Source organism: Bos javanicus, chromosome 12 (assembly GCF_032452875.1).
Source record: "Bos javanicus breed banteng chromosome 12, ARS-OSU_banteng_1.0, whole genome shotgun sequence".
NCBI classification, from domain to species: domain Eukaryota; kingdom Metazoa; phylum Chordata; class Mammalia; order Artiodactyla; family Bovidae; genus Bos; species Bos javanicus.
In genome coordinates this window covers 50,797,005-50,814,455 of record NC_083879.1, presented here as the reverse complement: position 1 = coordinate 50,814,455, position 17,451 = coordinate 50,797,005, and the positions used below count along the sequence as shown (strand labels likewise).

The window sequence follows — 17,451 nt, the reverse complement described above, 5'->3', positions numbered from 1 at the left end:
TTGAAAGTTTATCCTTCCTGACATACAATTACCTTACTGGCAGAGTGGAAATCTACAAATTCTAAATCAGGGCCTCTCAACCTCAGCACTACTGATATTTGGGATCAGAAATTCTTGTTAATGGGGGCTGTCTTGTTAACTAAAGGGTATTTAGCAGCATCTCTGACCCCCTAGGTGGCAGTAGCACCCCCCTCACAGCTGTAACAACCAGAAGTACCCCCTGTGCCATACTTAGTCGCTTGGTCATGTCCTACTCTTTGTGGCCTTATGGACTATAGCCTACCAGGCTCCTCTGTTCATGGGATTCTCCATACAAGAATCCTGAAGTGGGTTGCCATGCCCCCTTCCAGGGGATCTTCCCAACCCTGGGATCGAACCCAGGTCTCCTGCGTTGCAGGCGGCTTCTTTACCAACTGAGCCATCAGGGAAGCCCAAACATCATCAAACGTCCCCTGGGGAGCAAAAATGCCCCCAGTTGAGCACTACTAGTCTAACCAACACCAAGTCCTTTAATCTACAGTCAGTATAGAACAAGATCTTTGACCTACAGAAGCTGCCACGTTATGTAAGAAGTGAAGCTAAAGAGAAACGCATTAATTACTATTTCGTAAGGAATTATTTGCTTTCCTACACACCTGCTTCCTTTTATACAAATGCTATCTCAGGGCATAGGAGCTCTGACCAACACGTTTAGCTGAGCCATTCGCCAGTTTCCTCAGGTCTCCACCCTTTGCTTCCTTTGCAGCAGCCCCTCGGTGGACCCCTGTGCTCTTCAGTCCAACAACACGGCACTGTCAGGGGCGATGCTCTTAATTCAGAGTCGAGCTCCTGACACAGGCCTTCTCACTAGGACTTCTTGGCCACCTCCTGCTTTTATGGACTTGCGGTTTCCACTGAAACAAGTTGTGCTGCATACTTCCCACTACGGCTGTAACTACGTGACCTCTCAGTTTCAGTTTGTTAGTAATTTCATTGAAGGCTGAGCCCAGATACTGATTTTCCCTTAATACTTTAGAGGTGGCGTCTCATGAGACAGGCTGCAGGCAAGTCTTGCTCAGGGCACTTTTGAAATTAGAAGCCAACCAACGTGTTTGACTTAGTCCCACAGCCTACTTGAACATTGGCTACAGAGGTTCAAAACAGTATAAGTTTGAGAGGGAAAGACATTTCTTCTTCATGGACGGCAACAACGGAAGAAAAACAAGAATCAAAAATGTCTCTGCCCATCTGATAGGTGTTATGACAGAATGGCGATTAGGAAAAATAAATTAATCTATAGAGTTACTCTTCACGGAAATTAAACATGAGCTCAAATACTGCAGAAGTAAACGTGCCAGTTTGACGATGAAACTTACTTAGGATCTCTCCAGAGTCTTCGAGTTAGTGAGAAATGCTGACAGTCTTCCCTGCTATGTGCATTATCACTGCTGTGCCGTTTAGAAACGCTTAATCAACAGAACTCGAAGCACACAGACGCAAAATGGCTTGTTCGTTTAAAAAATATATGGTTGCTTTTAAAAGATTAATCCTACCCGGATTTTTAGCTTATACTGCTAAGAGACAACGTATACTATAAAAGATACTTTTAGACAGGATTATTCTTCTTTAGGGAAAAAATTGGTCATATTTAAGATCTTACAGTTTTTTAATAACTTTAAAGCTCTCACAACAGGGCTACTAACCATTCAAACTCCATTTCTATGATTTCCATAGATAGAATAAAGGTGTTTGTTTTTCCCTTTGGAAAAAATGCTAATGAGGTTTAAGAGCCACGATAAGGAGGAAGTCATTATTACAGAATTAAATCATTTTCCTGTCACATTTATCTAGTAACACAAGCTTATTCTGACTCACCGAAAGCAAATTTAGATTTATAAGAAAAAAGTCTTACAAGAGTTTAAAACCAGATTTCTAAATCCATATATTCACACATAAACAGCATTTTCCATGGAAAACACAACACAAACACCTGCGCACGTTTTCACACACACCCCACTTTCACTTTCTCATCCATACTATTAAGAGTGGGGGGGGGGGGGAGTTCATTTTAGAAATCAGACACAATTGACAAAATTCATTAGTGTTGCATGTTGGTTCCGGGCACTGCTGCTTTCCAAATACTGTCTCTTTTCTCACAACCCCACTCTCATTTTTACGTTAGCAATTATGTCTTAATTTCAAATAATTATTTTCACTCTGTAAGCTAGACTATAACCTCTCCATTTTCTTTATAAATATAATAAGCCTCCTCACCATTAGCAACCAAACACAACCATGTTAGGCATTAAAACATAAACCACCATTTCAGTTAATATAGAGCTTTAAAATAACAACATATCATGGTCTCAATTACAGACAGCTTCACACTCACAAAGCTATTTCTTAAATAGTCTGTTTTGGAATACAAACAGAGGAAGACAAGGAGGTGATTTTTCAATAAAAAGAACTCTCAGAAATTATTCACACCAGCTACAAGCCCTAAGTTTAAAGAAGAAAAAAAAAAAAAAACATATAACAAACCAGTGAAACTTACTTGACAGTGACTCGATTTGATAAATCCTGTAGATCCCCAGGATGGAAAAGCTGGGCTTCTTTCAATCCAATCTGTTCACACGCTTTCAAAAAAACGTTTATATTATCCTGTGAAAAGAAGTGGAAAGTGACTGCTTAGCTGAGCTCTCTCTCAGACAAAGGTTACCAATTTTTATGATATAACTTCCCAGCGTCAAAGTCCAATTACAGCCGGCAAAAAAAAAGGAGGAAGAAAGACCAATGCATTCACGTATTTAAAAAAAATTATACTAATCTGTGGGCACGTACAGCCTTTCAGTTTCCCAGAGCATAAACGGCAGTGTTCTCTGATGCCAGGCATATGCCGTTCCTGTGATCTTTGTGACTGGCACGTTAAACATTACCTGTTAGAGGACAAGCGCCTGGCCACCGAGCAGTAATCTACACTTTGATGTCAGGTCTGCTCTGCAAACAAACGCCCTCTTCCCAGCTTTGCACGACAAGCTTCACCTCTCCTCTTTAAAAATAACTCCAGCTACTGACATTCACCCACCCAGAAACTGTTGGCAGGGAGGAAGGGAGAGGAGGAACATTCTGTTTCTATGATTACAAATTACAGAACGACTGTGGAATACCACACCTGGAATCTGGGTTTGGTTGCTGAGCCGGCTCTTGACAGACAGGGAAACCGCACACTAGGACCCGGGAGAAGCCCAGTGTTCATTGGCTGAGCCGCAGGGTCGAGGCGTGGTCCTTCCTCAATGCCCTGCACCTGCCTCAGGAGTTGCCTCCGCAACCTGAAAATCTCGGTGGCCCTCCTATCTAATTTCAAAACTCAAATCCTCCATTCACAGACCCAGGCTTCTCATTCACGTCAACTGCCACACCCACACTAACAATAGGGACACACGCTGGTCGAGCAGAACTGGCTGGAGCTTCTGTCTGTACTCTACGTAGAGAAAGAAAACCCTTGATGGGGTTGGGCTGCGGCCATGGGACTCTCCACCTCGGATTTGTTAGGTTCTCAGGCAGCAAGAGCTTGGCCTCCTAAGACCTCGCTGCCCTCCCTGACAGGTGGTTATGAGGGAACTTTAAGGGAGGCAGCTCCACGTGGAGACAGGCAGTTACTCTTTCCCATGTTGGGGAGGAAGGCCAGAATGGCAGAGGAAGGGGGAATCATAGACAGAGAAATGGACGACAGTGAAGATGCTAAGTTCAATAGCTTGGATTCTTGAAGAGTGAGGGGATTTAGGGAGAGGGGAACAAACGTATGGCAGAGGAAAGCAGTGCTGTTAGGGAACTCAGGGACAATATTTAAAAAAAAAAAAAAAACCTGTTTGTAATGGCAGGAAATTATTCTAGTGTGTTATCAGTAAAAAGCAGCATGAATGACCTAGCTGAAGGCTGCAATCTATGATTCATTTTAAATAAGAGGTCAAAGATTAAAGGAATTTAATTCAAAAGTTGAACAGCTCAATGGAAGGCATTCGATCTGACTTTGGCGGGGGGGGGCGGGGGGGAGGAGTGGTGTTAATAGTAATGTATTGGCAACAGACCAAGGGGGCAAAAGTGATTATTATGTTACATTCACATAACTTTTAAAACCTATACAATCTAATTACCAAACAATTCAAATTAATGGTTCTAAAACTGATCCTCAGAGAAGCAGAAAAGAACAAATGATTTGGGGGGAAAGGGTGTTAGTTGCTCAGTTGTGTCCAACTCTTTGTGACCCTATGAACTGTAGCCTGCCAGGATCCCCCTCCTTGGAATTCCCCAGACAAGAATACTGGAGTGGGTAGCCATTCCCTTCTCCAGGGGAGCATCCCGACCCAGGGATTGAACCCGGGTCTCCTGCATTGCAGGCAGATTCTTTACCATCTGAGTCACACAGGGAAGCCCCTACAGAAGTAAATCTTACTTCAAAAAGGAAAACTAATTCATTAGGAGTCTTCCCACAAATTCAATTTGCTTCTGAATGTTATAAAAAAAAAAATAAGTTAAATTGGAAGTAAACGCATTGAACTGACAGCCAAAACAATTCTTCACATATTTTATAAAAACATAATAGCATTCATCCAGTTGACAAATATGTACAGAGTGATAAAAACAGATGAAGCCACACACACCTCAAAACCCATCCAAGTATTTAGAAAGAAACCACTTAAAAACAAAAGGGACTATATTTCGTTGAAGACAAAGAAAAAACATACAATAAATATGATCAAATTCCGGTTCTAAGTAAAGCCTTTACATTAAAAAGCAGAATCTTTTAAACAGTTCAGTGATGCTCAAGTTTTGAAAGAAAATTTTTTTATGAACAAAGTCTCAAATGGCCTATGCAGCAGGAACAGGTTGTACGAAGATCAGAATTGTAAACTAAATCATGCTTGCTGGACTTGAGCCCGCTGGTAATTTAGTTTTTGTAATTTCAAAGGACCTAGGCAGAGAGTTGCCTAAGGGGAGAGACAAAATTATTAAATAAAATTTTCATGTCTGTTAAAACATCAAGAAGCCACACCCAGCTCAACATATTAAAAGAGAAGGATTTAGTCATTATTTAATGGAATCATTTTCCCTTGAAACTAGTAAAGATAAATGCAAGTTAAAACAAAGAGCAAGCCTAAAACGAATCTTATCTCATTGAACTGGTGGCCAGCACAACAAGTTAGCTCTGCCACTCACCAACTGTGTGGCTTTCAGAAACCTTGGTCAATCTTTCTGGCCCCATTCACTTCATCTGTGAAATGAGTGAGTTATGGATCTGTAACCCACTACACCAAGGGCTTCCCAGGTGGCTCAGTGGTAAAAAATCTTCCTGCCACTGCAGGAGATGTAGAAGAGATAAGTTTGATCCCTGGGTTAGGAAGATCCCCTGGAAAAGAGCACGGCAACCCACTCCAATATTCTTGCCTGGTAAACCTCATGGACAGAGAAGCCTGGTGGGCCACAGTTCATGGGATCACAAAAACAGGCATGACTGAACCACTGATGCATCCAACCCATTACCAAGGAAAATACCTCTCCTGCAAGGGGAGGGAAGCCCAACTCTCCCCTAGCCCAATCGTGCACACAAATATCTCACAGTCTAACTTGCATAAACATCTCAAATCAAAAGCCTGAACTAAATAACTGCAATTCTTACCCTGCTGCCGCTGCTCCTAAGTCGCTTCAGTCATGTCAGACTCTGTGAGGCCCCATAGACGGCAGCCCACCAGGCTCCCCCATCCCTGGGATTCTCTAGGCAAGAATACTGGAGTGGGTTGCCATTTCCTTCTCCAATGCATGAACGTGAAAAGTGAAAGTGAAGTCACTCAGTCGTGTCCGACTCTTTGTGACCCCATGGACTGCAGCCTACCAGGCTCCTCTGTCCATGGGATCTTCCAGGCAAGAGTACTGGAGTGGGGTGCCATTGCCTTCTCCAATTCCTACCCTATGAGGACCCAAAGGAGCTTCACAAAAATAGAAACAAATAAATGATCCCTGAAAATCTGCAATAGCTCCTCTTAGTTTAAAATTTTTCTATGACATGAATAAAACCAGACAGTATATAAACATAAAAGGTTGTTTTTCTGAAGATTTTCATATTCTCTTCAATCTCTTTTCCACCCCCTTAGTCTCGAATCAATTATAAGGGCAGTCATAACAGATGTCGGGTGAAGGGAGTCTGGGTAAATGAGAGATTAATGAATTAGGAATGGTACTCACTAACAACTGAGGCAGGAGGCGTACTCAGTCACTTCAGCTGTGTCTGACTCTTTGCAAGCTATAAACTGTAGCCCAATAGGCTCCTCTGTCCATGGAATTCTCCAGGCAAGAATACTGGAGTGGGGACAGAATACTGTCCTCCTGCAGGGGATCTTCCTGAACTAGGAATCGAACCCATATCTCCTGTATCTCCTGCATTGCAGGCAGGTTCCTAACCCATTGAGCCAGCTGAGAAGCCTGAGGCAGGCAAGATGATGAAGCTACAATAATTTACCAAGACTCCTGGGTTTCTGTGCGTCCACTGTAATACCTCTATTGGTTATCTACTGCTTCACAGCAGATTATCCTAAACTTAGCAGCTTAAAACCACAGATATTTATGATTTCACATAGTTTCTGAAGGTCAGGAATTTGGGGGCGGCTTAAGTTGCTCCCCTGATGGCTCAAAAGGTAAAGAATCCACCTGCCAATGCAGGAGACACAAGAGACATGGGTTCCATCCCTGGCGTGGAAAGACCCCCTGGAGGAGGGCATGGCAACCCACTCCAGTATTCTTGCCTGGAGAATCCCAGCAAGGACAGAGGAGCCTGGGCTACAGTCCACAGGGTCACAAAGAGTCGACACGACTGAGCAACTAACACTAAGTTGCATGGTTCTGGCTTGGAGGTCTGTCATCAGGTTGAAGATAAGGTCAGCTGGGGCTACAGCTGGGGCTACAACTGAAGACCTTCTGGGGCTTGAAGGAGCCACTTACAAGGTGGTAAATCAAGGCTGGCTGTTGGCAGGAAGCCTCAGCTCTTAACCAAATGGAAAGCTCCACAGAGCTGCTTGACTGAGTGATCCCAGTGAAAGCAAGATGGAAGCTGCAGGTTTTCATGACCGAACTTCTTATCCTTCAGAGCAGGTTGAAAGTGAAAGTGAAGTCGCTCAGTCGTGTCTGACTCTTTGCGACCCTGTGGACTGTAGTCCACCAGGCTCCTCCATCCATGGGATTTCCCAGGCAAGAATACTGGAGTGGGCTGCCGTTTCCTTCTCAGAGCAGGTTGCTGCTAAGTCGCTTCAGTCGTGTCCGACTCTGTGCGGCCCCATAGACGGCAGCCCATCAGGCTCCCCGTCCCTGGGATTCTCCAGGCAAGGACACTGGAGTGGGTTGCCATTTCCTTCTCCAATGCATGAAAGTGAAAAGTGAAAGTGAAGTCGCTCAGTCATGTCCAACTCTTAGCGACCCTATGGACTACAGCCTACCAGGCTCTTCCATCCATGGGATTTTCCAGTCAAGAGTACTGGAGTGGGGTGCCATTGCCTTCTCCGAGGAGCAGGTTACATCAGTTCAATTCAGTTGTTCAATCGTTTCCAACTCTTTGTGACCCCATGGACTGCAGCACACCAGGCTTCCCTGTCCATCATCAACTCCTGGAGCTTGCTCAAACTCATGTCCATCAAGTCAGTGATGCCATCCAACCATCTCATCCTCTGTCATCCCCATCTCTTCCTGCCTTCAATCTTTCCCAGCATCAAGATCTTTTCCAATGAGTCAGTTCTTCACATCAGGTGACCAAAGTATTGGAGTTTCAGCTCCAGCATCAGTCCTTCCAATGAATACTCAGGACTGATTTTCTTTAGGATGGACTGGTTGGATCTCCTTGCAGTCCAAGGGATTCTCAAGAGTCTTTTCCAACACCACAGTTCCAGAGCATCAATTCTTCAGTGTTCAGCTTTCTTTATGGTCCAACTCTCACATCCATACATGACTACTGGAAAAACCATAGCTTAGACTAGACAGATCTTTGTTGGCAAAGTAATGTCTCTGCTTTTTAATATGCTGTCTAGGTTACATAGGTCAGCCCTATTCAAGGTAGGATGGACTATACAAGGACATCAATAGCAGGTGGTGAGAATCACCAGAGACAATCTTATGGATTTGATAACATAGCTCACGTTCTGGCCCCAAGATTCATGTTCCTCTCACATGCAAATACACCAACTCCCTCTCAAGGACCTAAAAATTCTCATCCTTTGATAAGGTGACCTCAGAGTCCACAATCTCATCATACAAATCAGATCCAGGTATGAAGGAGGCTCCTCAGGTGTAGTTCCTTCAAAACAGCCCTTGAATACAGTTCTCCCAACTTGAATGCCAGGAAACTAAAGCAACAAAGTTACTGCCCCACGCCCAACACACAACGGTGGGACAGCTGTAGGGCAACCAGGAAACTCTCTAGTTCAATGTGTGCCACAATGAAAGGCACACTGATCCACAGAAAGTCTGAAATCCTGCAAAGCATAGGTTGGCAGTCCTTCCTTAGAATTCAAGGCCGTAGAACATTTCCTTCATGGTTTTTTGCTTCATTCTCTGGACACTTCGTTCCACCTTAAAATTATCTTTCCCTTCCTTGGAAAGTTGCTTATGTTTGCAGATAGGAACCTTCTCAGTCTGCTCCCTGACTGTAGAAGTTTGGGGGACCAAAGGTCCCTGTATTTTGTAACCCTTTGTCCCTTTCTAAGTTGGTAAAGTTCCTGCAAATACAATTCCATTGAAAATACTACATGTCTCCTGTGAATCTTATTGGACTTCACTCCATTAGTCAAAAGCACACAACCACAAATCCTTACAAGACAAGTCCTTTTCTACCTTAGTCTGCTGAGATGACTAAGGGACACCACCCCTTAAGCTTCTTAGAAGTCCTACTGCTAGACTGGACAGATTTCCAAGGCTCCCTGTAGGATCTTTCTAATGTCTTAAAGGATTTAACAGCCACGCTCTCTCAGCTTCACTTTTAGATTACCTTATTTTCCCACCAGTGTTCTGAATTTGATCTTTGCTGAAATTCATTTCTCAATTTTTTCTGGAAAAAAAATCATGATTTATAACAGAAAAAGCCAGGTAATTCTCAAAACCAGCAATTTCTGTGGCCCCTCATGTTTATCATTCTACCCTCACTTTCTCTCTCACATTTACTATAATCAGGAAGAGAAGGCCAGGCAGCACCTTAACACTCCACCTGGAAATCATTTCAGCTGAAGGACCTAGTTAATTAGGCACAATTTACAGATATAAGGGACTATCAGGTGAGAATCAGTAGAACCATTTTAGAAGCTGGCTACAACACTCGTACAATAAAGCACGCAGACTAGACATCAATCTGGAGTAGAGGGATAAACTGTTTTAAAGATGGTGAGTTTGAGATATCCATATCAAGATTCCCAGCTAATAGTAAATTGGGTTTGGAGGTCATGGGAAGTTTTGAGCTTAAAACATGGCTTGGGGAAATCAAACACACATTAGTAGTAGCTGAAATTAAGGATATGAATGAGCCATCTTAGGAAAAGCAAAGCAAATGAAGGCTTCACAATCAGACACCAATATTTTTAAAACAGTTTAAAAAAGGAAAAAAAAAAAAAGCAATCAGAGAAATCAGAGGAAAAGCAGAAGTAAACAGCACCATGGAAAAGAAGGAAAGAAAGGACTTCCCTAGCCATCCAGTGGTTAAAATTCTGTGCTTCCACTGCAGGGGCCGTGGGTTCAATCCTTGGCCAGGGAACTAAGGTTCCATATGCTATATACGGTGCAGCCAAAAAAAGAAAGGAAGAGAGAGTTTCAAGATGTAAGAGTCACATGGTCAAATGGAGCTACGAAAAGTTTTAACAAGGCAAGAATGAAAACTATCCAAAGACTCTGTCAAATGGAGGATCCTCAGTCAACATAAACTCCAGAAGTTTAAGAAGTAAATAAGTGAAACTGAAGCTTAGCCTGATGCGAAGAACGGAGTCATTTGAAAAGACTCTGATGCTGGGAAAGATTTAAGGTGGGAGCAGAAGGGGACAACAGAGGATGAGGTGGTTGATGGCATCACCGACTCGATAGAAATGGGTTTGAGTAAACTCTGGGACTTGGTGATGGACAGGGAGGCCTGGTATGCCTCAGTCCATGGGGTTGCAAAGAGTCGGACATGACTGAGCAACTGAACTGAAGATTAGCCATTTACTGTAGAACAAGAATCATCCAAAATCTCCCCTTCTCAGTGCCAGCAGACAGTTTTGTCTTTGATTCAAGTTTCCTTTCATCCCTCCCAAAGCTACCATCTCCCAACCCTCCAATTTAGGACCCTCCAGTGTCCTGTTTCTGAAAGGAGATGAGTGAGAAAAGCAGTTCTCATGCTTCTTCTCCTGGACCCAAATGTAGGACCATGTTCTACTTCTTCCCAGCATTTTCCAGGCTTAAACATGAACACAATTAGACATTTCTGTAGAGTCTATAGATCAGATCAGATCAAAGGAGATCAAATTCCTCTCTAACTCCATTATAAATCCTGAAAAGAGAGTTATGAGAAAGTAATATGAGGCCAACATGAATTTTCTAACAGCAGATCCAAAGGTAACACAGGACTTTGTAACACTTCCCCTTAGTACCTTTCATCTCATTTTCCTTCAAAAAGCACTTATCCAGCAACATGTTCTCATGTCATCTAAGGAGGTTCCCATGTTCTTTTATCAGAGATAATAGCAGCTGGGGAGCATGTCAGGAGCCCAAAGTTGAATTAATCATATTTTAGCAAGTTCTTATCAGTCAATATTTTGCTATTTTACTGTTTTCCTCTCCATCCCACACCTCCACTCCTCACTCCCAGTCCTCCCCATTAAAAGATAATTTCTCCCTAGGTACATACCCTAAATAACTGATTTTCAAACAAGTACAGTATATGTACATACACATTGATAGCAGCACTAGTCACAACAGTCAAAAGGTGGAAACAGCTAAAACGTCAATTAACAGATAGATGGATAAACAAATTGTGATACATCCATACAATGGATTATTCAGACATAAAAAAACAAAGTACTCACACATGCTATGGAGTGGGTGAACCTCCAGAATACTGCACGAAATAAACCAAAGACGCTAGACACACTAAGATCATACGGTCCATTTATATGAGGTATCCAGAATTGACCGAGCCAAAACAGAACAGAGATAGAATGCAGATTATTGGTTTCTGGGGGTACAGAGGAGGGAGGGTGAAATGGAGAAAAAACAGTTAAAAAGTAAGAGAGTAGTGGAAAGTTTTGGTGGTTGTGCAACGCTGTGAATGTACTAAATGCCACTGAACTGGTCACGTTAAAATGACGAATTTTATGTTATGGGAATTTCACCACCATAAATCATGGTGTAGAATGTGCTTCTGCAAACTCTACCCAATACTCTGCAGTGGCCTATGTGAGAAAAGAATCTTAAAAAATGTGGATACATGTGTATGTATTAACTGATTCACTTTGCTGTATACCTGAAACTAACGCAACACTGTAATCCAACTATACTCCAATAAAAATATAAAAATAAAAAGGTGTATTAGCATTTACATCTGAATTTTAGAATCAGCTTGTTAATTTCTGGAACTTGTTAACAATGCCAGAATGTTATCAGGTATGTGCCAAGAAGAAGTTGTAACCATTGCTGGAAACTGAAATTTATTAATTCTAAAGTCTATGCTTTAGAATAACAGTCTCCTATCAGTCACGTCAGAATCACCAGAGAGGCAGGCAGAAAGTAATCCCTCAAGTTATGCTGTGCTAAGTCGCCTACAGTCACGTCTGACTCTTTGCGACCCTATGAACTGTAGCCCAACAGGCTCCTCTTGTCCATGGGATTCTCCAGGCAAGAATACTGGAGTGGGTCGCCATTTCCTTCTGCAGGGGATCTTCCCAACCCAGGGATCGAACCCAGGTCTCCCACATTGCAGGCAGTCTTTACTGTCTGAGGCACCATGGAAGTCAAGTGATGCTGAGGCACCAACAAATCGAAGAAGAGCTGACCTAGACTGTAGATACTCAATATGAAGTCCACAAACCATAAGCCTTGGCATCACTTGGGAACCTGTCAGAAATGCTGTATCTCCACCCCAGCTCTGAATCAGATTCCATATTCTAAGATACTCCTCCAGGTGATTAAAGTCTTGGTAGACAAGTGTTCTGGCAAATAACAAGGAAGCAATTTCCAAATATGATCTAAAACAGAGTTTTTCCTTAGTGTGGACATGAATCACCTAGTGATTACAGAGATCACCATTAGACCGCCACCAAAGTGCCTGAATTTCATCTTTATGATACCCTAATCATGATCAAAATTCTCTTAAAGCAACTCCCAAGAAGCACCGTGACAACAGTCTGTCCACATTTGCATTTTGAGTATGGTTTCCATTAAGAAAGTAGTTTAGTCAAAATTTCCATCAGCTGGCCCGAGCTTTTTTAAATTGTTATGGAAAACTCATCCTGTAGTTTATGGCTTTGTTAATAAATGTAAGCACTGAAGTAGCACACCTACAATTTATGTCTTTAACATGTAGGTAAATACACAGAGATCCAGCTTCCATACACATTTATAAAGTAAGCAGCTGGTCTTTTAAGTTCTCCTTGGGTCTTTACCTTTCTACAATGAAAAAGGCTCAGTCATTTGCTGATAAGAAAGGAACTGAGGACAAGGAGAGCAGAAGTTTTGTCTCATGTGAAAATAGGGCCCAACCAGGAATGCTTAATAGGAACTGCCGAGGGACACTGAGGGCCCAGGAGATGATTTACGATGACTATGTCAGCAGCCTGGTGAATTGATTTTGCTCCAGCACTGCTTGGAGGAACAGGAGCAAAGCCAGACTGAGAGAGACAGAACTAAGAGATGGTAAGTTAGGGCTGCACCAGGTTAGAGGGATAGAGGGCTGAGTGCCTCAGGAAAATACTAGTTACTGAAATGCTTAATCTACTCAGGGTATGATTAACTACAAGAGCAAAAATAGGCTTTGTCAAACTGCAGCATGTATTAAAATACAGTCCTGCATATTATCCAAACTAAATTTTACATCAAAAATGAAGTAATTCTAAGACTTACCTACTACATTAAAAAAAAAAAAAAGATGTTGACATGGATGCTTAAGAAGTTCTGTCAGCAGCTCATACAAGTCAATAGCAGGAAAAAAAAAAAAAACTTAAAAAGTGAGAAAAAGACCTTGTATTACTGTTCATCCTGCTCACAGCACCAACTGTCTCGTTATTCACACTGTGCCCACTGTTCACAGAACCTAGGGTAGGTAAGGCAAGAGGTAAGAGGCTGGAAGAAAACTCAAGGAGTCGTAGGAACTGCAGACACATTTATTCTCTCCTGCCTGGAGCAGCAGCCATAGCACAGACACACTGTATTCTTTCCTCTCATGGTTGACCCAGCGGACGCAGCCATAATGCAGCCACATGCAGCCTCAGTGCGGCCATAACACAACCTAACCACAACGCAGCCCACCAGGGCGTTCAGGTGAAGCTTATATATGCTTACAGACCAACAGTAGCCGGTGGCCAAGCAAGTACCTTGTGACACACATATGCAGTGCTGTAAGTGATCCCAGCTGCTACATAACTACAAAATTATTTACAAAACGGGGAGCAAGAGCGAGGACCAGGAGGCAAGAGAGCCTGACCATGCCATCTTGGCTAATTTGCTGTTTTGCTACAGACCTTAACAGGCGTTTCTCCAAAGAAGACATGCAGATGGATAACAAACACATGAAAAGATGCTCAACATCACTCATTATTAGAAAAATGCAAATCAAAACTACAATGAGATATCAACTCACAATGGTCAGAAAGCCCATCATCAAAAAATCTACAAACAAAAAATGCTGGAGAGGGTGTGGAGAAAAGGGAACCCTCTTGCACTGTTGATGGGAATGTAAATTGATACAGCCACTATGGAAGAGAGTATGGAGATTCCTTAAAAGTCTAGGAATAAAACCACCATGTGCCCCAGAAATCCCACTCCTAGACTTGTACCCTGAGGAAACCAAAATTGGAAAAGACACATGTATCTCAATGTTCACTGCAGCACTATTTACAATAGAACATGGAAGCAACCTAGATGTTCATCAACAGATGAATGGATAAGGAAGCTGTGGTAGGTATATACAATGGAATATTACTCAGTTATAAAAGGAAACACAGTTGAGTCAGTTCTGCTGCTGCGTCACTTCAGTCGTGTCCGACTCTGTGCAACCCCATAGACGGCAGCCCACCAGGCTCCCCTGTCTCTGGGATTCTCCAGGCAAGTTCTAGGGAGGTGGATAAACCTAAAGCCCATTATACAGAATGAAGAAAGTCAGAAAGAGGAAAACAAATAACATATACTAACACATATGTATGGAATCTAGAAAGTTGATACTGATGAAATTACTTGCAGGGCATCAGTGGAGACACAGACAGAGAGAACAGACTTATGGACATGGGTTGGGACGGGAGGAAGGAGAGGCTGGGATGTATGGAAAGAACAACATGGAAACTTATATCACCTTATATAAAAGAGACAGCCAGTGGGAATTTGCTGTATGACTCAGCGAACTCAAACCAGGGCTCGGTAACACCCTAGAAGGGTGGGATGGGGAGGAGGGTGGGAGGGAGGCTCAAGAGGGAGGAGACATATGTGTACCTACGGCTGATCCATGCTTATGTTTGGCAGAAATCAACACAATTCTGTACAGCAAGTACCCTTCAATTAAAAAATAAAGACATTCAGATTTATTTTAAAAAAAGAAAAGTTTTGTCAGAGGACAGATTGGTAGCTGGCAGGGGTGGAGGGAAGAGGGACAAAATGGGAAGAGAAGAAAACAGTTCTGTCTGTAAGTTATCCATGTTGTATGTTTCGAGCAAAACAAGTAATTGCTTACAGAACTCTGTCATAATGATGCCAAAACCCAGATTTTATAAATCAATAAAGCACATTTAATGGAGGAAAATTACACAGTAACACTTTAGAGGCTGCTAGGGAAGAATTGGTGTTCCTTCACTGCAGTTGCCCCCACCCCCTTCAGGGCCTCTCTTAACAGGGGATGTGTCTGGATCATCAGCCCTTGTTTAAGTCTCTCCAGCCTCAGGGACTCCCTGCTTTATTAGGCTGACTCACTTTTAGTCATTTCTATGTCAGAAAAGCCCAAAGACTTCCTTGCTGTAATTGTAAAATATTGATCCTAACTCTGCCTACATAATGCAATATAAATTTCATCTTTTTATCTTTTTTCCCCACAAGAGCCCTTGAGCTCTCCTGCTTCATACACTCCACATGGTCCCCCTAACTCCCATCTTCTTATTAAATATCCTGGTTTCCTCAACATCGCTGGTCTCTCACATGACATTTTTCAGTTCTCTTATTATCCCAACTGTCCCTTCACTAATAGCTTATTTCCCCAATAACCTCAACTTCTCATGAAAAGAAGCTTACAACATCTTATTGTTCCCATTTTACACATGGTGAAACTGAGGCTTAAGAGGTATGTGACTTGCTTAGGTCATTCAGTAAGTGGTAGAGTTGAGATTCAAACCAAGCAGTTCAACTTAAGTCCATGCTCTTAACCACTGTATTAAATTCCCACTAATGCTGTGACAAATTTAATGGCTTAAAACAAGACAAGTCTATGATTTAACAACAGCAGAGGCTAGAAATTCAAAATCCGTCTCACTGGACTAAAATCAAGGTGTCAGCAGGGCTGTGTTCCTTCTATAAGCTCTGGAAGAAAATTATTTCTTTTTCCTTTCTGAAGCCCACTTCCTCCATCTTCAAAACCAGAAGCATGGGGCTAAGACTCTCTTCCATGACCGTCTGCTTCTCACTCCACATTCCACTTAAAGGACCCTGGTGACTACATTGCTCCCCCACCCCCCGGCTAATCCGGGCTCCTCTCCTGCAACCCTAATTTCACCCTAATCCCCCCTCGTCTTGCAGTGTATTCACAGATGCAATGGACTAGACTGTGAACACTTTGGGAGCTGGTCTGCCTACAACTACCGTGCCTCCTTAAAGACAGATTCCTGTATGCTCTGTCCTCCCTTCTCGGCATGAAGCATCTGCAGCTCAAAACGAGACTCCAAGTGTGGTTAATTATGACCAGACGCCATCACTTGAAAGGTCATTAATAACGGTCATCTGGTAAAATGAGGTAACAGAGTGACTGTGAGGATGGAGTGAGGAAGTAGACATGTAATTGGCATAGTTTCTAGCACTGAGAAAGTGATCAGTGAATAGAGAGAAATTATCCAATTTCTCTTGCTACAGGCCATGGCTACTTTGTATTGTGGCATCTATAGTATACTGTCAGCTAACCGAGATCATGGGAGTTCAATGAAGATCCCCTGAAAAGGAAATGGCAATCCACTCCAGTATTCTTGCCTAAAGAACTCCAGGGACAGAGGAGTCTGGCAGGTAGAGTCCACAGGGTCACAAAAGAGTCAGACATGACTTAGTGACTGAACAACAGGAACAAAACTGAGATCATGTTGTGTTGGCCAAGAAGTTCATTCAGGTTTTTCCAAACGATCTTATAGAAAGACCAGAACAGACTTTCTGGCCAACCCAACACAATGGCAACAGCCAGTTGACAATGACATCACAGTTCACAGGAAGATGATCTGTGAATTTTAACAGATCAGGAGACCAGTCTAATTTAGAATAAAAATGAGGTGGATAGAAAGAATCTGAATTGAAAATCATGTGACACTATTAGTGATGTGTCATGGATAAAAGAATAAAAAGGATGATTCTATTTGTAGATAAAATGAAATCACTGGATTTATGATTGATTTTTTTCAACTAAAATAGTTGAAATGTATTCCTGATAAAACATCCTTTTGGAGACTGAAACACATATGAATTGTTTTTAGGTTTAGATTTTGATACCCAGTACATAATCTATGCCTTATTGCTCCAACATCTATAAACTAGACTAAATAAATTTCCCATGTTTTCACCCACATTTTTTTTTTAAAATAAAAATAGGGCAAGTATAAGCTCTAAGGCAAGCTACCAGAAACCTCTGTCCAAGTTTACATGGATTTACATCCTGGTCCTTAAACTTGAGCATTTTTTTCTCAACTATTTAAGATTTTGCCTACAGATATTATCTTGTCTGCTTTTCCATCAACTCTACCGAGGCCACAACAACAGACACATTGCAGGAATTAAGACAGATATCTGAAAGGAAAAGGATGGTATATGAATAAGCAAAATATAAATGACTAAAACAGGCATAATGTCAAGGACATGGTAAAAGAGAAGAAGGAAACCAGAGACTCTTATCCTGTCTACAAGATATCCCATATAAAGGTTGCCTTGGGGAAATGCAAGCCTCCTGTTACCAGATTCATTGAAAAACCAGAGACTGAGGATTTTATCTAAAATCTGAAGGTATGCAAATGTTGGTTTAAATTTTTA

At 42.2% G+C, this 17,451-nt stretch overlaps 1 protein-coding gene across 14 annotated transcripts in view; it reads right to left on the bottom strand.

The window, feature by feature from the left end:
- The window catches only part of LMO7 (LIM domain 7), a 218,547-nt gene that overhangs the window by 100,406 nt on the left and 100,690 nt on the right, over window positions 1-17,451 (bottom strand). For 12 of the 14 annotated variants that reach the window (XM_061435119.1, XM_061435103.1, XM_061435117.1 and 9 more), the window contains exon 4: window positions 2,534-2,640. In XM_061435119.1, the coding sequence (XP_061291103.1) occupies window positions 2,534-2,640 (107 nt within the window). Of the gene's footprint in view, window positions 1-2,533; window positions 2,641-3,151; window positions 3,251-17,451 lie in introns of those variants that run through there. The other 2 variants (XM_061435102.1, XM_061435105.1) reach the window with 1 other exon arrangement.